Source organism: Phlebotomus papatasi, chromosome 3, assembly GCF_024763615.1.
Source record: "Phlebotomus papatasi isolate M1 chromosome 3, Ppap_2.1, whole genome shotgun sequence".
In the NCBI taxonomy this organism is placed as follows: Eukaryota; Metazoa; Arthropoda; class Insecta; order Diptera; family Psychodidae; genus Phlebotomus; species Phlebotomus papatasi.
In genome coordinates this window covers 54777286-54799938 of record NC_077224.1, presented here as the reverse complement: position 1 = coordinate 54799938, position 22653 = coordinate 54777286, and the positions used below count along the sequence as shown (strand labels likewise).

The window sequence follows — 22653 nt, the reverse complement described above, 5'->3', positions numbered from 1 at the left end:
ACTGCGCCAGGGATGTGTTCTATCATCTCTGATGTTCACAATATATGGACAATTTGAGAGAGCGCAATCTGGGGCAAAATTCGATTCTTATCGGGGTTTTCAAAGTGAGCTATCTCTTCTTTGCAGATTATTTGGTTCTTTTTAGATCTTCTGAAGAGGAGCTTCAACACAATTCTGACCGATGTAAGTATGAAGGTGAACGTGGTCAAGTCGGAGGTAATGGTAATCACCCAACAGCGTACAATGCGCTCTAAATGTTACTGGAGTTTCATTGACTCAGGTGGAGAAGTTCAAGTATCTCAGGGTGTTATTTACGAGTGATGGTACGATGGATAGAGAACTCTCGTCGTGGATCGGTCAAGCTTCTGCAGTAATGAGGGATCTTGGCAGAAGCGTGGTGAGGAAGGCTGAGCTCAGTAATTCTGCTAAGTTATCGAATTTGAAAACGGTATTCATTCTTATTCTCACCTATGGTCATGAGATTTGGGCAATGATCGAAAAAAGTATAAGATTGCAAGTACAAGCTGCTGAGATGAAGTACCTCCGGCTGGTTAAGGGAATCACTCGTCGAGATCAAATAAGGAACACAGCCGTTCATGTGGAGCCAATAGTCGAAGAGTTGATTCTTCGAGTTGAGAGATCACCACTTCGACGGTAAATGAAGAAAGGTTCACCAGAAAAGCTACACAAACCATTGTGAGGGAACCTTGACCTCGGGGCAGACCTAGGACAAGATGTCTCAATCAGTTTCAAGATCTTGCTTCGGAGTGCCTTGAGATCGAACCTGGATTATTCCATAAAATCTGTCTTGAAGTCTTGAAGCGACACTGTTGACCAGCAGAGAATAAATGTCATTACTGGTTTTCGAGACAGGGTCCTATATAAGATTTTTGGCCTGTAAAAGAAGCTCCAAACTAAACTACTACTGCAAAGGACTATGATCTTACCAGTCCTCACATATTCGCTTGAAACGTGGGTCCTTAGCAAACAGTATTTCCAGAAGAATTCTTCGATGGATTTTTGACCCCATATGTGAGGAGGAACTATTCCGGAGACTGTACAATTTGAGGTGTATGAGCGCTTCCCAGAGGCTGGTCATCGGTTCACAATGATGAGAACGATCCAGCCTGAAAATTCTTAAGGGGCGAACTCTAATGTGCTTCAAGGAAACGAGGCCGACCTAGCCTCTGATGGACCTACGATGTGGAACAGGACGCCAACTTATTAGGGATGCGGAATTGAACACTGATGCGTAACAGGTTCGAGTGGTGACGGGTCCTGAGCTAGGCTACAACAACAATTGGTTGTAGCGCCGGTTAAGTAAATAGTAACCGATACTGCAACTGGAGCAACTGTACGGGGAACCAAACTGTGTGGTCCTTATCCAGGCGAGACGAATGAACGGACTCGGTCAAGTGTACCAGATTCATTACGGGAGACTACCCAGAAAGCTGTGTAATTTCGAACCGGAGGGGAAAATATAAAAAAAAAAGTGGAAAGACGTAGTGGATAATGTCCTTAAAGTACTGGGCGTGCTTCGATTCTGTCGGGAGATGGCTGCGGAGAGCCGACAATGGAGAGATCTGGTAGCGGAGGCCTTCTCTCTTCAAGGGACGATAGTGCCACCTAAGTGAACTACGCTTCGATATTGTCTGACTATTTTTTTCTTCAATTTGATGAAACAATTCCATTCTGGATAGTCTTTGAGATATAAAATATCGTGTGCATTTTATAGTTTATATACCATGCTCTTTCACTGAAATACCAATACCATTTCTCACGTCAGTACTTATACAATTATCACAAGAAGCACACGTCAATTTGAAAGTTAAATAATATTTTTGGTCCTTCGAGCCGGATGTTCTCCCATCAAAATCTCTATAATTAAATTCTTCTGAAAAGCTCTCGTACAAAAATTTGATTTTCCTTCACCAAATTAAAGTCAATGAGACATAAATTGTTAAAAATTTGTGTGTTAGATATTTATTGTTGCATAAAAAAATGTTTTATTTTTCAAAGATACTCACTTTCTCAAAGGCACTTGACTAGGGCCACTGGAGCCTGATCTTCGTTTTCCGTATTGGGCATCCGTCACCCTACAAGCTACCATGTTGTATGCTGCAATCGAATAATTTCTACAATTAATTGGCGTTGTAGTGAGCCCATCCTCCCTTTATATATAGAGAAAGTAGCCAGCAAATGGAAGTGCTGAAGGATATTTTATCACTCACAATCATATTTTAAACCTCTCTCATCTTATAAAATCCATCCAAAAGTCTGAATGCAATTTTTGCTTCAGTTGGAAATCGACGGGAAAGTAAGGTACAATTGTTGTTCTTTTTTTTCCGTATATATAAAGGATAGCGGCTGCTTGATTAGAAGTTGGCAGTAAATTAGCGTCCCACTCACCAAGGTGTATGATGGTGGTTTTTCTTCCATAAAAAATGCAAAAAACTTTATAGGAAAAATTAAACTCAACGACAATGCAATGTTTGGATATAAGTACAACACAATGAGAGAGCGAAATAAATTAATTATGGGACAAAAATGAGGAAGATAACTCTTGAATGAAATAAATTTGTCGCGAAATTAAATATAATATTGATAAAAAACAATGAGAGAGAATGAAGTGAAATAAAATATGATTGTCTCCTCTTTCTTAAATTGTTTTTTGATTTATTTTCTAGTAAAAGGAAATTTGAAAGAATATCTTTCAAACTACTTTTAATTAAAACAATCTACAGAATATATTTATTTTAAAATAAAAATTAATTAATAAATAGAAATAAAAATTAGGATTTCTTAAAAGAGAAGACATCTATTAAAGCACTAGAGAACTCATGCAATTATTGTTAAAAAATGGGGGTTTTAATCTAAGAAAATGGCAAAAAGGAAAAAATGCTAGAAAATTACTATTTTAAAAGTCAAAGCTACAGTTTTTTACCTGATGCCTCTTACATAACTATAGCAATATTTGTGAAGAAATTAAAAAAGAAACTGTGCATGGCACATTATTAAAATTGTAATCCATATCTTGTAATCAGCTGTTTTTTTTTAACATTAGCGACAACACATCCATTAATTGTCTTCAGCTCGATATTGGACAAGAAGGGTCATTTGCCTTTTTTCTTGCCAAATTCTTGTGCTTATCAAGCACTGGAAGATTGTTCTTATTTCGCTGTGATACTATTTGTTTGTGTGGTGATTCTGATTGGAGTTCATGAAATTTGCTCAAAATAAAACCCAACAAATTGAATTTGTTCGTCAAAATTGCATAAATCTGCATGACAAAAATTCCATGAATATTCCACAAAAAATCCCAAGCAATTCAATTGGAAATAATTCCCCAACCCCTTATACAATTTTTCTACTATACGAAAAATTTTTTTAAAGTAATTAAGGGCTGAAATATTCAATTACACCGAAATTTAAAACAGAACCCTATTTTTACTATTTTTTCCATCACGCAACAGTGGCCTTTCATTCACGTTGGTAAATTTAATTAAAAAAAAAACAGGAATTGAAGGTATTTGCTGAAAAAAAAACATTAAATAAATTTTCCCTGTGAATACACAAAATTTTGCAGAATCAAAAGTCAATAGATTGTAATTTTTATCGCGTACGACGTCACTGTATCTGATGAATTAATTGAAAGGCAAATGTTGTGGAAAAATCAGTTGTAATTGAATGACTAGACCAAATCTCATGTAAAATATCAATTAAATTACGCCCAATTGGGGCAAAGAATGAAAAATCATTCAGCACTCTATTCACCATTACACTCAGAGAAAATCATAAGTCTGAGTCAATTTTACTTTTTTATTAACCGAAAAACTATACCTAACATATCCCAAAAAGGAAAAGTTTTAAAATAAATTTTCTCAAGAGACAAATGCTCTTCTTGACCGAAATTCAATTTTGAATAATTTCAGCATAACCGGCCCAACGCAGCGCCATCTGACGTTAAGTCAGTATGACATAAGTCATTATGAAAGGCTGTCAAATGAATTTGCAGAAATCGAGTATAATTTTGTAAAAAATATTTAACCCCTTTGCAGAAAAATTGCTTTAATGGATTTATGAAAATTTAAATTTCAAGAAAATTGGAAATATGTCCAATAAGTGTTAAAGTATCGTTGTTTAATTTCAGAAAGTATGTAACTCCCATGTACCCAAAGAAAAAAAACATCATTCCTGTCTTCAAATAAGATGAAGTTCGAGAAAAAGCCTGACTTTTATGACCAGTATAGACGGTTGCACAATGCCAATGTGGTTTCATTTCAGGCAAATAGATGACAGTCTAGATCTGTAGGGGAATTCTGTATTTTTCGTGGCATTGTCACGCGTGAGTTCGAAACCTGATAATGCCAATCGAGCTTTTTTTGTCATGTCATATGAGTTCGAATATGCAATTCATTGATTTTTTAATGAAATTCGTTTACTTGATGATGTCATGAAAATACAGTACGTTTTTGTTGATTTGTTTAACAAAATCCATTGCCATTTGAATTGCCAGAAATCTCAAATATGTGACTTCTGACAATACCACGTGAGCTGAAATGGCAATGTCACGGCTACAGAATCGCATTTTCGAAAAACGCTCTCTTAAGATTCGAACCCAATTTGTCATGTGGCATTGCCAGATCGTTACAGAATTCCCCTCCTGGTCCCTTTAGCCGTCTATGGAAAAGATAAGAAAGCTTTATCAAGCACTTCACCATCTCTTCATCGATTTTAATGCAGCCTACGATTTCACAGTGAAGACAAAACTATACGAAGCTATGAGTGAATTCAGCGAATTCAGTATCCTGAATAAATTGATAAGACTGATCAAGATGACCATGCCCGATCTGAGGAGGAAAGTCAAGACGGACTGATCGTTATCACGGCAATTCCGTGTGAATAATGGGCTCGGGCTCAGACAGGGAACTATCGTGCATTCTCTTGAACCTGGCACTATTGAAGAAAGCGATCTGTGACTCCGGCGTGATTTATTTCTATTGGGGCCGCGGGCTTAGAACATCTAGTTTAGCAGCCTACGCCTGTCGATCCTCAGCCACTTCAGAAAGATGTTCACAGTCGAGGCGTTCCCAGGCGAGATTCTGAATTTGATTCAGCCACCTTGTCCTAGGTCTGCCCCGAGCTCGATAGCTTGCATAGCTTTTTTGGGTTAATCTTCTTCCTTTTCTGGGGACAAGAGTCCTTCATTTAGATTAAGCAAGCAGTATGAAAACTAACAGGGCCTATTTCAGTCCATCAAGAATTTTCCGGTCCAGAACGTTAGGCATAGAAAACTAAGCTACTACTGTATAGTACTATGAGTACTATGATTCTACCAGTCTGAAACGTGGGTCCTTAGGAAACAGAATTGCGAACTCTTAGCCGCGTTTGAGAGAAAGATCCTACCACGGTTTTTTGGCCTAGTATGTGAGGAAGGACTATTCCGGAGTCTATATAACCATGAGGTGTATGAACGCGCTACCGAGAAGTAAACGGTCGTTAAGTAAATACGCCTCAATAGGCTCCAGGGCACTGGTCATCTGGTTCGCAAAGATGAGAACGATCTAATCTGAAAAGTCTTTAGGGACGGACTCTATGCTTCAAGGAAACAAGGATGACCCAGCCTTCGATAGACCGACGACATGGTCCAGGACACCAACTCAATAGAGGTGCAGAATTGGAGCAGAGTGTCACGTAACAAGCTCGAGTGGCGACGAGTTCTGAATCAGGCCAAAATCAGAAATTTGTTGTAGCATCGGTTAAGTAAATAAATAATAAGAAAAAGATATACAGAGCAGCGAAAGCTCTCAGAAGTAAAGGTTTTTTACTCCGGGAGAAAACTTCTCCCACCTGATGACTACTGTAACTATCCCTTTGAATGTTTTCATTATTATATTGTCACAAGAACTGTAGTTCAGGTAATGAGAGATCTAAGATAATTGCTAATCCAAGAGAAGACATTTATTCAACAAAACTCTGTCTAGGAAATATACGTTGTCCACATATGCTATAAACATTCAATATACTTTTTTACTTGACAAACCACAATGGTTTTAATAAGTTCAGATCCGCTAGAACGATATAAGGATTATTTAATTTACGAAAAGAATTTTAGTAAAAAATCTTCAATATGTTAGACAACAGATTGATAGACTTTTGATTAAAATATTAGGAGAACTTTTGGGATGATACGGTCAGTTAATTATATTTGATGAAGATTTGAAAACACTGATTATGACCTATGTTTGGATTTATTCACTTTTTACTTCATACGACGTTTCGTAGACGGAGACAAACATCTCCGAAACGTCGTATGAAGTAAAAAGTGAATAAATCCAAACATAGGTCATAATCCGTGTTTTTAAATCTTCATCAAATATTAGGAGAACTTTTAAGAAGTTTCATATGTGTAGAGTATAATTTTTACAAAAAGCCACTACTGTCTTATGAATGTTAAATTAATAAAAAGCATTGAGCCTGAAGTTTAGCTTTAAATGAGAACTGTTTTCATCAAACCTCAGACTTGCCCTTAATGTATTCGGCATCTTTAATATCTTTAATTCATTAATTAAATCTTTAATACATATCTACTTTATATGCCTTTCTGTATTGATTATTTCTGATTTTTCGAAAATTTTCTATAATATTTTTCCATGAATTCTTATTAAATTTCGGTCAAGTTTTACCACTTTGATGCATCGTATCAAAAGAACGTTAAGTATGCTTTAATCGAATAATCCTTGCAAAATATAAGAAGAAATCAATCCCAGACAACTTATTCGTTTTCTCAATGTGCTATTTCTTACAGTAGTTTTTGACGCTGTGCAAATTAATTTGTGTGAAATTGAGAGAAATTGAACTCCAATGCAGAATCACCGTAAAAACGAATTAACTTTTTTTTATTCTTTCCTGCTGGCACAAAATCAATAAACTTGTGATTTTGCTGACGCACACTCAAGATTAAAAATTAATTATTGCAAATTATGCACACATAGATATATTTTAAAAAATAAATAATAAATTGTGTAAAAAAAAATTACGGAAATTTTGTCATAATTAGTTTCCGTCAAAATATTGTGTAAATTATTACCGTGTTCGGCAATTTGGATTGCAAATGTTATACAATTAATGATTATTGTGATATTCTGTCAAAATAAATTAGATATTTTGGTGAGGAAGTGTATATACTATAAATCAGTTAGTGTGAAATTTTAAACTGAACAAAAACACAGGTAAAATATTATGGAAATACATTAATGATGTAAAAAATTAAATACCTCCTCCCGTACCCCTCAATAAAAACAAATGTATGATAATCACTGGAACATGATCAAAAATCAATTTGCATGAAAATTTCAATAAACGACCCAGAGAAACAAATTTATACATCAATTAATATTTTAGGAGGGATAATTTGGGTAATAATATTATTCTTCTCTAGTGAGGTCAATTATGGAGGCGTGAATTTTGATTAATGCCCCGAGATAACCTGAAGAAATGCGAGAGAGAGAAAATGGCCCAATTTACACACGATACAAGTAAAAAAAAATTGTGAAATTAGGTGTAATTGAAAAGAAATGTTATTTAGAGGGTGAAAGGGAGTAGATGTACAACAAAAAAAAATAAGGGTGAAAAGAAATTAGGTGTTAAAACCACACGCAGTGTCAAAAACTGTTTGTCTTCTCTACACCTTCGATTTTCGGGCGCCATTGTGACCAATTTAGAAAATATCACTCTCACCTTTTTCCTGTTTTCGTCGTTTTCGCTTGTTACATATTTTTACAGCACAAATAGATAGAATGATAGCGACTATAAAGAACAATATTCCGCCAACGACGCCAGCCGTAATTGCTTTGTGCTTGACCCGAGCTGGCACCGGGAATTTGACCTCCTCGCTGGATTCGTAACTCTTGAGCGAGTTGGCCAGTACCCGGAAATAGTATGTGCGGCCGCCAACGAGATTCTTCACCAGGTACGATGTATCCTCCGGTCGGATTTGGCCACGGTTCAGTGTCTTCCACTGTGCATCGGTGCGATATTTTATCGTGTAGAACTGGATCAAATGGGCACGTTCCAATGGTGTTTGCCAAGTTATGAGAAACCCATTGGCGACTTCCGTCACCGTCAAATTCCGAGGTACACCAGGTTTTGGACCTAGATTCCATGAAAGATGAAACAAGTTAAAAGACAAAACAAAAAGTTTATTTCAAATCAAAAAAATATATTGTTTTTACAAAATAAACACTCGGAAAAACTGTTTTCTTGCTGATTTTTTAACGTGGCTCATTTCATACACAGTGGCACAAATGGCATCTTAACGGTTTATTTTTAAAATAGATATTCAAATTTTGTTATTCTTTTAATTATGTTTTTTTTGATACCGTGGATTCCGATAACTGCCCTCTGCTGTTCGTAAACTTTTCCTTAATTCTAACATTTAGGAACGGTCCTCATCGATCTGACCTACCATGTCTGATCGGTGCACACCGTCCTTAAGTGTTATAGAATAAAAGAAAAGACAAAAATTATTTCCCAGCGTCCACCGCCGTCTCAATGTTTATAATCAATCCCTAGGAAAAACGACAGAGAAGCACACGTCTGTATTTTAACACAACATTCAAAACCGATAAACAAAATTTGATTCAACTCTATAAAAATCCCTACTTTTACAGTAAAGAAATCTCAATTAAACATTTTTAATGTCTTTAAACTGTGCCTAAAGTAGTGGAATATATTTTTGAATACCGGAAAACCCAATTTGGATTTGAGATAAATTCAGGGGGATTATCATGGGTTTCCAATCGATAACAAATGTGTGATTACTATTATTCCACTTGTGATTATCTTTATTTTCATTTGCAAATTTCACAAATTATTATAAGATACCGTTATCAACCGATAACTGATCAGTCGTAGACAATTTAGCGCTATCTACAGATGCGTAAAGGAAATCCATCTACGTAATTCTATTCGATTCTAAGGATTCTGTAATAGATAGATTGCATTTGAGATTCGGCAAAAAATGCGTCAATATTCCTAACTGGGATGATCCATGGAACACTTATTTAGTTTTAAAACAAGAATAGGTTTGGAAGATTCGGTTTATCACCAATCAGACTTTGATCCAACTTAAGACTAAAACAGCTTTTTAGCCTACTTAAGTAGCCGATAAAGTTATGTTTTTTTTTAGTTTCTTATGACCAACGCACAATAAATTTTGTTTGTAAACATGTTCTTAAAATTTACTATGAGAATGAGCGAGATGACTTGATCGAGATCTTACTCACTCTCATTAAAATGTCAAAAACATGTTTACAAAACAAAAGTTATTGTGCGTTGGGCATTATAGTTTTAGTTGACCACTGAAAAACGTCCCTATCCAGACCGAAAGCTTTGGGCAAAACAAAAATATTTTAGTCTTAAGGTTAATCAATATCTCACTGCTCATCACCGGAATCTTCCAAACCAAATCACCACATCAGTTCAATACCTACTACTAAAACTTGAATGTATTTTCAAAACTGTACTTGTATTTCTGGCCAATCACACTAGTTCTGATGTGAGCAAGGGGGAAGTGGGGTACCTTTGAATTGGAGCAGCTTCAAAAATTACCTTTTTTCTCCTATTTGCAAGCGGAACTGGACCTTACCGTGATATAATTAAACTCCACAAACGCATTGAGTAAATAAATTACATTATGATAACCCTTAAATCCTTTTGAAAATAAAAGATAAAAGTTCATTTTTAAAGGCACCCAAATTCAAAAGGGTCCTACTTCTCCCTAGTAATTACTTGAAATTCTTTCACTATTAAAAACTATTTAGAAAAAAATAGTTTTCCTTATTCAAAGCAGACAATTTAGCTTTCAATCAATCGATCAGTTGATAGCAAAATCTCGTCGTACGATATTGTTGCGAGTATTTCGAAAACATATCCGAAAAAGATGCTAGATCTAATCTATGTATTGTTTTCTGTGTGACATGTCGACAAACAATCTTTCAAAAAGTCGTATGATTGGTTGTTTGATCGACAAAAAGAATGAATTTTATTCGGTACTCCGATATCCACATTACAGCTGTCAAACACTCGAGAAATTCAAAATACCCTCTACAAATAGATATTTACTTATCATTTTCACTCCTAAGCATCCAAATAGCACAAAATTTGAATTCTCATAACGTCTGAACTTTTCTTTAAATTTTTGAGCACTGCACATTTTTTTTATCAATTTTAAACAACTATCTCACCTTAGGCCACGTAAAAAATCAGCCAGAAGAGTTGTTAACAAAAACGAGTAAAACAAATGAGACACTTTTCACTGCATTCCCGAGCAATACACCCAAAATAATAAAATATTCCTTGTTGTTCTGTTGCTTGTAAAATTGTGAAAAACTACACATAGGGGAATAGTTGGGCAGGAGAAAAAAAACTATATGTGAGGAAAATTTATGCAGTCAATGAAGGTAAAAATGGTCTAGAATGGTAGAAAAATGCAAAAAAAAAGGGCGAAATATTGAACAAGATGCAACACTGAGCAAATTCACTAGCAGACAACACAAGATATAGCCAATGTTTAAAAAAGAGAGTAGTCAGTAAATAAAAGAGCCAACAATGGGGACTTTTGTGCACATTTGTGAACATTTGTGTCTTTTTTTGGGGCTCTCAATTTTCCCACTCCACTCTCTTTTTTTTTTTGATTGTGTTTTTGTGTACCTTTGGGTCGAAATACCGGAGGAAAGTATGTGGATCCGGTGGAATCGGTCGGAAATAGAATATTTCTATAACTTAATACATCTGCAACAGAAAATAAAATGGAGAAAAAAACATAGAAGAAAAAAATGGCCTTAAGCACGAGAAAATGCATTTGAGATCTGTCGAGAGAAAATTAAAACAAACAGGTAAAAACGGGGAAGTTGACATTTACACAAGTGGAAGCATTACATGAGAGATCTGCGGGATTGTCCAAGAAGTCTTAAAAGTTACAAACAGTGAATGTGACAGTTTCCTTTGCAAGAAACACGATGGATTTCACTTGAACCATACGGGATGATCCGTTAAAATTGTGAAATTCAGCTTCAGAGGCAAATCATTGCTAAAATTGAGCAACGAGCTTTCGAATTAAAATAATTAGAATTCGAAAAAAGTAATGACAATTCCTCATTCTTTCTGAATAACTATTCAAATACAAATCTCATTTCGAAAATAAGGATTGCACTATTGGAACTTAAAACTCCTGTTATTTTAGAATAAGACTTTTCGAAAATGTATCCCATTCTTTGGTGATTGGACTCTGAATTAGTTCATACACTGAGGAAAAAGGGTGCGATTAACTTTCTTTCCTCATAATTTTAACACTTTTTAGGTGTAAAAATATATCAACATTTTTCAATGTTAATTTTACACCTTCTTAAGGGTAAGATTAACATGAAAAAGGGTAACTTTAACCCCCAATACACCTAAAAAGGGTAATATTTACATCGATTTTGGATCAATACTGCAGGGTAAAATAAACATTTCCGGAATGTTATTTTAACTATTTCGGATTTCTCTCAGTGTAAGCATTATAATTATCTAATATTAGACAGAATCAGTTGAGTTTCTCTTCCACTGATTTATCAAAAACTCGATAAAAATTAAGCTTGAAGTCGTTATATGTTCGAAAATTTGAAATGCATAAAATATAGAAAGAGTAAAGAAAGTTTAAGCTGAATGTTAATAGTAGATTTTATAAGGAAATCTCCAATCTATAAAAAAAAACAATGCAATTAAACAGTTAAAAAGTCAAAACAATTAAGAAATTGCAATAAAATAGAAATTCGAATTTCGAAAAATTTACGAGGAGTGAAAGTTTAACCTGTGTGTAGAATGCAGTCATTAGTTATGGACGTTATACACTTCTGGACAGCGTGCAAAAATATCAAGTTTTTACCTAAGACAGTTTTCAAAAATTCATAGAATTATCAGTTTATGATATAAATAACAATTTTATGATTTTTCGAAATCTGTTTTAGGTAAGAAATTAAGATTTTTTCAAGCTGTTCGTAAGTGTATAATGTCAATAAGTAATGACTCCACCCTATATATGTAAATTAATCGGAAATTAAGTCATGAAAATATCGAAGAAATTACATGCGTTATTAAGATTAAGATTTGTCTTTGGGTTGGCTTAAACCTTTATCGGTTCCGCTGCTTCCATGTTATTTATTTTGGGCCCATTATGCACTCCCCACTCCCCATTACTCCATTCTATCTTAACTCTTAAACCGGTAATCCAGCTGTATATATCGGCTTCTGTATGCCTGAGGTACACACACAGTGCCGTTTCGATATTGCGGAAGATCAGCTTGACTTTGGATCAGTTGCAATGAATGTGCATTTGTGTCGACAGATCTTTTTATGCTGAACACGTTTCTGTATCAACCTCTCTTGTTTCGCGGTTCGTTGTCAATGCATTAGGCATTACTTTTTCATCTATTCACTGAATTAATTCGATACGGCTGCTGCAAATTTTCTGCAGCTGTCGAGTTTCGAACCCGACACCTCACAGTCACCAACTGATCTACTGAAGCTGTACATGCGTTATACTAGAAATAACTTCTTGAAATCGAATATTCCGACCTTAGTCGAAACTGTAAAATTTTCGAACAACTCCCACCAATAATGCTTTGATGTAAACGTAATATTAAACTTCTGATCCTCCTCTGCAAATGCCCCTTTTTTCAAAGTTTAACTAGATACGATACGTGCTTAATGTTCTTGTTTGTAAACGATTATTTTCGAAAATTAATAACGGTATTTGAACATAGATAGAATTTTAAATTTGAGTTTCGAAATTTCAGGCATAATTGTGATCTTTTTCGTAGTCAGATGTTCGAAAGTTATCCGCCCTTTGTTCATTATCCACATATTACTGGACAAAGTGTCAGTAACCGAAGGAGTGAGCATCTCGTCGACAAGGAAATTAACTTGCCAAGTCGTCGCGAGCAAATGAAGTGGAAAACTCATTAGCAGTGGATGTAATTTGGGTGTGAGAAACTTTCTTTCCTACATCCACACCAGTCACCCACCCCCCTGACTCGAATTAATGACAGTCATTTATCGATAATACTAAGCAGTGCGTAACTTTCGTGCTTTCTCACATACTTCCGACCATCTAACCTATTCCCCAATGACCAGTGATTGCACACGCCACAAAATCCCCCCAAAATATGAAATATTTCACCCTCCGCGTTAACGCATGATGTAACCCCTTAAACAATAGCACTATCAAATTTTCTCTGTGAAGCGGAACGTGAATGAAGAAAGGTAGTTTACAAAGTGAAATATTTCATTGAACGAAAATGTTGTAGAGAAAATTTCCTTTAAAAACATTTTAAATTCCAATATACAAGAATTTTGCACCGAGAACGATTATTCTCACTCCCCTAGGAAAGACATGCCATACCGCAGGACATAAAATAAGAACTAAAGGAAAACAACATAGAGAAAATGCACCGGAAAAAGAATCTCATGGAAAATTGTTAGAGCATTTGGGAAAGCGTCACGAATGGGAAAAATATTTTTAAAGTGCACTTTTGAAAAAGATGCAATTTAAAAACATACACTTTGGCTGAAGATATGATGGTAAAATGGAAGAAACTTTCATGAGACTTACAGAAGTTCTTACAGTCGCAATACTTTTAGACAAATATAAATATAATTCTCGGGTATTAGTATCTGGGGTATATCAATTAGAAACTATCAGAAGTCAGGGTGGTTTTCAATAAAATCAATAAAACATTTACAGAGACAAGAGCTGTAATATCACGGAAATAAAGTGATACCATTAGAAACTGGTAAAACGATCCGCGAAAAAAATACGCGATTTCGTCATGCGCGCATCTGAACACTCTTAAGTTGATTCTTATTTGATGTTAAATCCAGCTAAATCCATCTCGAGTGAAGTATAGGCCTTAACTGTAAGACGAAATCTTTTACACGAATTCATTCCCAACAATGGGAACTAAAAGATTCCCCATATGAGTTACAATTTCGTTCCAAAACTTACCCCATCCACGGACATCGAAAATTTTTGGAACAAATATGTTACAGATGTAGGAATAATATTGTTATAAAAAAATGTACCAATTTGTTTCTGTCAGTGGGAAGAAAACAGCCGAGTGCAACAAATTCTGTTCCAACTTTCAGGAATAAATTTGTGCAATAACGAAATCAACTCAAATTTGTAGACATTCCACCGTATCAAAACGGTTTGAAAAGAAAACTCTAGCAAAATTGTAACTATATTTCGTAACAAAACTGCGAAGAAAACTTTTTGGAAGAAACAAATATCTTCTCTACACTGAGAAAAATCCGAAAAAGTTAAAATAACTTTCCGGAAATATTGATCCGAAATCGGTGAATATATTATGCTTTTAAGGTGTATTGGGGGTTAAAGTTACACTTTTCCATGTTAATTTTTCCCTTGAAAAGGTGTAAAATTAACATTAAAAAATGTATAAAAAAAATTAAAAATATTAAAAAAATCATTAAAATATTTTTACACCTGAAAAGTATTAAAGTTATGAGGAAAAAAGGTTAATAGCATCCCCGTTTTTTTCTCAGTATACTTAGGTACAAATTGATTCCAAAAGAAATTGTTGCAATGAAAACTTGTTCCAATATTTTGGACAGTCTCCAAAAGTTTTTACCGTGTATGTTGAATCAATTCCAAGGATTTCGTTTTACCAATTCCCAATTATTTTGTGACAGTCTTCGATATATCAGGGAAAGAGACATACATTTCTATTTTGTAGTTCAAAAATCACTACACATAAAATCCTTATTTTCGAAAGTTTTAAAATAAAAACTTTAATTTTAACCAAGATTCTTTTCACCGAATTGTCGCTCCTCGAAAAGGAAGAAAGACAACAAAATATTTTTTTTACACATTGCTCTATCCTGTAACTCCGATTTAAACTGCACAGATCTAAAGTTAATACGAAAAGCAAACAAAAATTGAAATTATTGTCAAGTTTTTTGGTAAATGTAAGAATGTTTAGAGGATTTTAGTAGACTTCGTGCCCTTAAAAAAATATCTAAACAAGCTCATAAGAAAAATATAATTTTCAGCATTGAAAATCTTTTCAAAAACCATAATTTTTCTATAACGGAAAATTAATAATAGGTAGAAAGTGCGTGTCAAATGTCTCAGTGTTCAAATTGAGCTTAAATTATGAAAGTGAATAGAAAGGGGAATGATGAAAATTAGTGAAATAAATCCATATAGTGTTTGAGCGAAATGTGATAATACGTGAAGCACTCTTGCGTGATATGTAAACATAGGTAAACAAAATGGGTGGGATAAAAATAAAGACACTAAGTGGCTCTAATAGCCGAAAAAATGCGAGGAAATCCCATCTACGGGATCTTACCGAGATCATCGGGTGCGTGAACGAACTCATTCTCATTCACTGGAGCCGGAGATGTTGTCTGAATCACTTTTTTCGCCGCATTCACGTCTACAGATGGCATTTGTTAGTATCAATGGGTTAGTAGAATTTTGGGGTGTCAGTAGGATATTTAGTAATAAGGGCGTTCTCTCGAAGAAACTCTTTCGATAATATTTTTGTAAAAGATAATCAAAGATATTGAACTTACCGAGAGTGCGAATTGTCATGATTTTGCTCATCAATCCATCTCCCAGGACATTTTTCCCCGCCACCTGAAATTCATACATTGTTCCGGGGGATAGACGATTAACGGTGACTTGGGTACTTCCGGATGGGGTAACAGGGATAGTCTGCCAATCCGATACCCCACCTTCGCGATACCAAATCGTGTAGTCTTGCTTGTAGTCAGGACCCCCACTGTACCCGGGCATCCAGGAGATGGTCACTGAGAATTCCGTAGCTGTTCCCGTAATATTATAGGGGGCATGGGGCTGGGTACCTTCAATTACTAACTGAGTTGGAGATACAATGGTGGCCACTTCATTGGATGCCACGCATTGATAGTACCCAAAATCGGACCTTCGTAGGTTCTCAATAGTTATATTGCCACCTGTAGCCTTAACCCTGTTCCTCTGCAGGGGTGTCCCATCTCTTCTCTGCCACTGAATATTGGGCTTCTGTGTTCCCTCAGCCTCTAAAGCGTCACAGTGCATCTCAACCGTTTCACCCACTTTGCGTTGGTACATCGGCTCGGGCTCCACCGTGAACACTGGAGGCTTTCGCACCAACACCTCCATGGGCCCCGATGAGCCCTGTGTACCCTGAGCATTGTACGGTGTACATGTATATCTTCCCTGATGATTTTGATTGACACGTGTAAATAAGAGGGAGCCATTGTTCATCACCACAATGTCTCGTGTTTGATAAGGTTCCAGCAGCCTCTTGTCTTTGGTCCATGTTACATATTGTAGGGGAGGATTAGCTTTTATATAGCACTGCACAACGCCCGCTAGTCGAAAGGGTAGATATTGTATAGTTGGAGTGAAGGTCACTTTGGCAGGATCTGGAATGGGATGAGGTCAAAGCAAACGCGAAAGTGACTTAAATGAATAAGAGACACTTATTCCGGAGTTGATAAAAATGTCGACCTTAAGAGGTCCTTAATCATGAATGATGTAAGTTAAAGTTCTTTCCATACATAAAAACTCTTAATATATTCGTAAAAGTTATGAATTTTTATTAGATTATTCATAGTCGTGAACCTAAATATACGTTTCCAATTAGTGGTTATTTCAACAACAACCGTTTTATGAACATTTAGTTCTAGGGCAACCTATGTATTGATTCTCCTGTTTGCATGCTGAATTCGTCTCTGAATTCTTGTATATAACTAAGGGTTTTATACTGCGTAGCTTTTTATTGAGTTCCGCAAAACTCTGCAGGAAATTAGGGTTTTACAAAAATCTTCTTGAAGTTTTCTGGTTTCGCAGAACTTCTTAAAGATTTATCGATGTTTATGATACCTTTAATGTGTCTGTCGATATAATTAAATAAGTGTGGGTTTTTTTGTAAAATGAAATCAATTTGATGAATTTTGAGTACAAATAATCGGATTCCGCTAATAACTTCGAAAAACAACTAAGTCGTCGTGGCCAGACAAAATCTCGAATGGGTAGGTAGGGGCAAAAATTCCGAAAAGACAAAATCGCGAATAGGTCGAAATCCCGAATCGTTCGATACTTCAGAAAACCAAAACTCTCCAATAGGTAGAACTGCAGAATGGGTCAATATTATGAATGGTTTGATATTCTGCAAAATCAAAATCCCTGAAAGTTCAAAATCCCAGAGAGTCAAAACTCCGAATGGTTCGAAAACTCGAAGAACCAAAGTCACCAAATGGTTCGAAATCCCAAAAAGTGAAAATCCGAAATAGTTCGAAATCCCAAAGAGACTAAATCCCCATATGTTCGAAATCCCAAAGAGCCTAAATCCCCATATGTTCGAAATCCCAAAGAGACAGTATTCGAAATATTTCGAAATCCAAAACTCCCTAAAGTTCGAAATACCAAAGAGGCAAAATCCTAAACAGTTCAAAATTGCAAAAAGCAAAAATCCCCAAAAGTTCACATGTTAACGATCTAAAATCCCAAATGGACCGAAATCTCAAAGAGACAAAATCTTTAAATGGGTCGAAATACCGAAGTCAAAATCCACAAATCAGTTGAAATGCCGAATATTTCGAAATTCTGAGGAACCAAAATGCTTAATGATTCGAAATTCCAAAGAGGCAAAACCCTAAATGCTTCGAAATCTGTATGAGCTAAAATCTCAAATGATTCGAAAATCCAAAGAGCCAAAATCCCAAATGGATTGAAACCACGAAAACCCAAAATCTCAAATTGGATCTTGGCTCTTCGGATTTCGACTCATTCAAGATTTTGACCTATTCGGGATTTTGGATTTAGCGGTTTTAGTTTTCGTTATTCGTTAGTTGACTAAGACAGGTACTATACAGTCCCCAAACCGTACCAAAGTTTACACAGGATAACATTCCAGCCGAACTCAAGATTGAACTAGAGATGTTTCGTATCTATAATAAGAGGCAGCCTTACGGCAATTTGACTTTTTTATTCTCCCCCAGGGAACAGGATCTTATGTTCTAGACAAACTTTCCACTCAAAATCGAGACACGGCTTGACGTAATTCTGATCAAAATATGATTTGACTGAATTCGCATCAGTTTTCCACTAACTGAGCCGATTCCCTGCTTAAGCCGAGAGATTGATTAGTCGGAAATTCATGAAAATGTAATCTAATCATTATTTTGATTATAATTAAGTTGAGCCGTCTCTTGGCTTGAGTCGTAAGTGGATCTAGGGCATTATAAAATGAGATCACTCCTAACTTTTAAGATATTTCGCGTAACGGTAGCAAATGCAAATGCTAAAAAATCCTATATGAATTTAAGTATGAATGTTAGAATGTGGCTTCAACTCCGATCACATGCCATGCTATGGGATTATAAGAGTACTCGACTTATGTATAATTAAGCTATGAGGAACCCCACTTTGATTGACTATGCAACTGACCTTATTATTATTAATTGTATCGGGATATACATATTTGTCGCAATGTAATCATATTACAATGTCGTATATCCCGTTGGAATAATCAGCCTAATCCTTTGTCCTTTTAGTCCTTAGTCATTCGCCCAGGATCGGCTTCCTCGCAGTGTGAAATACCGCTTCCGGGCATTTGGAGTTTTTGGGCAGGAGATGATGCATTTTGATTACGTTTTATTACATGAAAATGTACTTTTCTAGATATTCAATAGTTCGTAGAACTGACTTTAAGCAAAAGTTAAGCAAAGCGTCCAAGCTTTGCAAGCTGCTCAAACTCCCAAGAGCGAACATCATGTATATTTTTTTTGCAACATTCTTGGGTGCATATCAATTTAATATTGATTTAAATTTGTCTATAGATCAACATAAATCCATGTCCAAGTTGAAAATTGATCAAGGAGAGGGTATTTTAAAAAATCTTTAACATTTATATTCATTTTGGAAAATTGTATACTTTGCCGATACATTTACCAATTGGAATCGATGTAGTCAGGTTTGGAATTTCAAGACCTTTCAAATAAATTCAAATTTGACAAAATCGGTTGAAAAATAGGCCCTCCAGGGTGGTTTAAATTTAGTCTTCAATAATTCAATATGACGATTTTTCCGGTGACCAGTATCTGAGGACGAAATGTTCAGCTGAACTGCCTTCAAAACATATCCGAAAACTAACATATCGATATTGTTTTTAGAGGAATTGGAAGAAGCAAGAGTGTTTTGTGTAAGTTATTTCGTTGTAGAATGTAGACTTGTGAGGGAAAAGGGTCCCGAAGACTGAACGTCAATATCTCTTACGGTTTGGAAGTCAGAAAGGTGAAAAGTTGAAAAACAAATTGGATTTTTAGAAACTGCTTTCTTGAGGAGTTCGACCATTTAAAATTACAGCTTTTCATTTGAGGGGTTAATATAATTTCGTTAAACCTTCTCAAGAGCTTTTTAAGTTTCAAGAATTATTTATTGGATATATCGATACATAACCCATTGTATATTCACCATAAATTTTATTAAGCTGAACCGTTTTTTTATTTTTATTTTTTTTTATTTTTGAAGATTAACCGCATCATTTGAAATTTTTCCAAGGTGTCGTAGGTTTCCTAAAACAATTTAATGTTGAGAATCGATCGAATGCAATGTGTACCAAATTTGGAGTTTCGGTCTAAAACGTTCTTGCTTTTCTTAGGTTTTTATTGACCGACATTTCAATACGTGGTTGGGATGTTCTTCGCGTAAAAACATGCAGAAGAGCAAGACAGTTTTAAACCGAAATTCCAAATTTTACTTACATCATTTCCTGAAATATTTTTCAGACAATTGCAGTGTGTTTCTCGGTATACATCATCCCTTGGTAAAACTTCTGAATATAATCTAGATGTAGCCACATTTTAATCTTTGGATTTCCATTCAAAGTTCATGTAGATTAATTGAACAACATTTTAATAATCTCCCCATAGGTTAAGCCCTACCCTTAACTTATCCTAAGCATATTCTGGGGTGGTTGACATCTTGGAATCCCCATTAAATATATGTTGCATATGCACTCGATTTTCCCTGCAGAATTGGGTCAATCTGTCTGCCCAACAGCAAAATAACTCTCCCAAAGTTTCCCTATAAAGAAGTATGGTTGGATCCGGTCTCGGAATCTCCAAGAACGAGACCTATGCCAATAAATAGACATTAATATAAGGTAAAAACTTATGTTCTGGGACCAATATTCTAAACCATGGGGAAAAGGTCTAGAGCACATTTTTTTAGAGAATGAGAGGAGAATCATTTTTTATCTTATCCCGTCAAATCATTGCTCTACCTGCCGATTTTACTCAGAGGTTTTTTGAATTGTAACGGTATATTCTAGTACATTTAGAGAAATTGTCTAGATTTTCGGCAGAATTTCTGCCTGAAAATCTGTAGATTTTCGGCAGAATTTCTGCAAAAGAAATCTGCATAGTCTCCACTGTCTCAACAAAAATATTGTTGATTTATCAAGAAACTATAGAAGTTACAAAGAAAATGGTATGCTCTGCTTAACAAGCATTACCTATTAAATATTTTAGTTGAGTAAAAAAATTCAAGACAAAAATACTAATTTCTTAAAAATCGCCCATGGAATGATACAAAAACACGAAATTTAGGTCGACACTCTGTTTAAAGTTTTCACTTCACTATTCTCTACTTAGAACACGGCGTCGCAGAATACTTCATTTTATATAAACACTGTGATATCACTAAGAAACACTCTATTGAATTTTGCAAACTTAAGTGAAAAATATTCCATCTTTTCAAACACAGCTGTCTGGAAAGTCTGGAATGTAGATGAAAATCTACAGAAAATCGGCAAAATATCTACAGAAATTCGTCAGAGTATGCACCAGGATTCGTCAGAAAATCTGCAAAAAATTCTGACGAATTTTGTCCCAAGCCCAAATAAAATTCGTAGAAATATCTACAGATTTCTCGGCAGATTTTCGGTAGAGATGTAGATATTTTCTGCGGAAATCTGCAAGATATCTGACAAAATTATTTGACGGGATATGACTTAAAAAATACCGGAACCCGGAACGATAAACCCTGTGAAAGAAGTTGTAAGGTAAAATGGTCTCATTTTGTATGGGGGCTACTAGACATGGTCATAGAGGTAGGGGGTAGTATACATGGTTAAACAGCTTAAATCATAAAGTGATCATATACGGAATTTCATAAGGATCGCTTCAATAGTTGTTGCGTAATTCTTTGTCAAAACAGCGATTTTTCTGAATGATAAAAGTTTTTAAGCAAAAATTTCCAAAGTTTATCGTCTTGGATCCTGGAAATGTTCTTATTTTATATCAGTGCCTGCAAAAGACACCTACTCTTGTTTCTGGTGATTCCAGGACCAAGGTTCATATAGTTTTGACAATTTCCTTTTTTTATAAATAAAAAGAAAAAAAGGACTTACATTCAACATTCAAATAGGCCGAAGCACTCTGCGGATCGCCAATTCCATTGGACACCTCACACAAGTACAATCCCGAATCATCAGCACTGACTGGATTAATGATCAAGGAGCCATCCTTGCGGATGGTGACACGTGTCTCGAGGGCGGCCACCTCCTGCACTGAAATACCCTCGCGGAACCATCGCACAGTCACATTGCCGGGCATAGCCTTTGCCTCGCAAGTGAACTGAGCTTTTTCGCCCTCCAACTTTGTTTGATTTGTGGGCGGCACCTGCAAGAACAGTCATCATTATGGCTCTACGTTCTCCCTTTAACATCCAACGCCAAATTGTGCGTGTATTTTCTGTTTTAACTTTTTTTTCTGCTGTGCAATGTAATCCACTGTGGTGAGCTCTCCAATCCACTCAAAGTCCTCCCACAAAAAGCCCTTTGATGAGGTCATATGGGCAAATAGGAAAGCTCACCATGCGGTCAAAATGCCAATTAATTGATTGTTTATTTATGTTTCAATGTGATTGATAATGGATTTTGAGGAAAAATGCACAGAATGAGTTTTTTTGTGATTTGATTGGCAAAACAAGAATTGAAGTGATACGAAAAATAAAACAACGTGCTTAAAAAAAATCAGGAAAAAAAATTGAATGAATAAATAAACAGTACAACACTCTCAATCTGCACCATGCAGATGAAAGTGCATGAAAAAGAATTTGGAAAAAAAAGTATGACTTATTAATAAATGGTTCTCGAGAGTCGAAATTTGTGAGATGCCAAAACAGATGAAGAAAAATCAATGCGGTTGAATTTGCTTCTCTCTTTCTCTCTCATGTTAGGTGGATTAATAATGCATTGTGGCTAAAAAATCAAATATGTACACCCTCTGACAAATTTGATTAAATCAAATTGAACTGATGAATAAATTTGGCCACTCCAACAAAACCATGAGTAAGAACAGTCTGTTCAGAACTAGATGCGACTATATCAACCTTTGAACAAATATTTTGAACTTTAACTTTAGCTTCAAAGAATTTTCTTTTTATTGAAAATAATTTTTTCTCTACGTCACGTCGATCGTCTTGTAGAGATATCGAAGTTAGGTACTATAGTCTTAATATCTGCTTGTATTATGCAACTTTCTATAAGATGACTATAAGGTTATTAGTTCTATTAA

At 35.4% G+C, this 22653-nt stretch overlaps 1 protein-coding gene across 1 annotated transcript in view; it reads right to left on the bottom strand.

Moving 5' to 3' along the window:
* The window catches only part of LOC129807673 (protein turtle), a 115652-nt gene that overhangs the window by 21883 nt on the left and 71116 nt on the right, over nucleotides 1–22653 (bottom strand). Inside the window, exons 6-10 of the mRNA XM_055857103.1 lie at nucleotides 21486–21756; nucleotides 15640–16494; nucleotides 15414–15500; nucleotides 7741–8154; nucleotides 2028–2118 (exon numbers count right to left, since the gene is read on the bottom strand). Of these exons, the coding sequence (XP_055713078.1) occupies nucleotides 2028–2118; nucleotides 7741–8154; nucleotides 15414–15500; nucleotides 15640–16494; nucleotides 21486–21756 (1718 nt within the window). The remainder of the gene's footprint in view (nucleotides 1–2027; nucleotides 2119–7740; nucleotides 8155–15413; nucleotides 15501–15639; nucleotides 16495–21485; nucleotides 21757–22653) is intronic.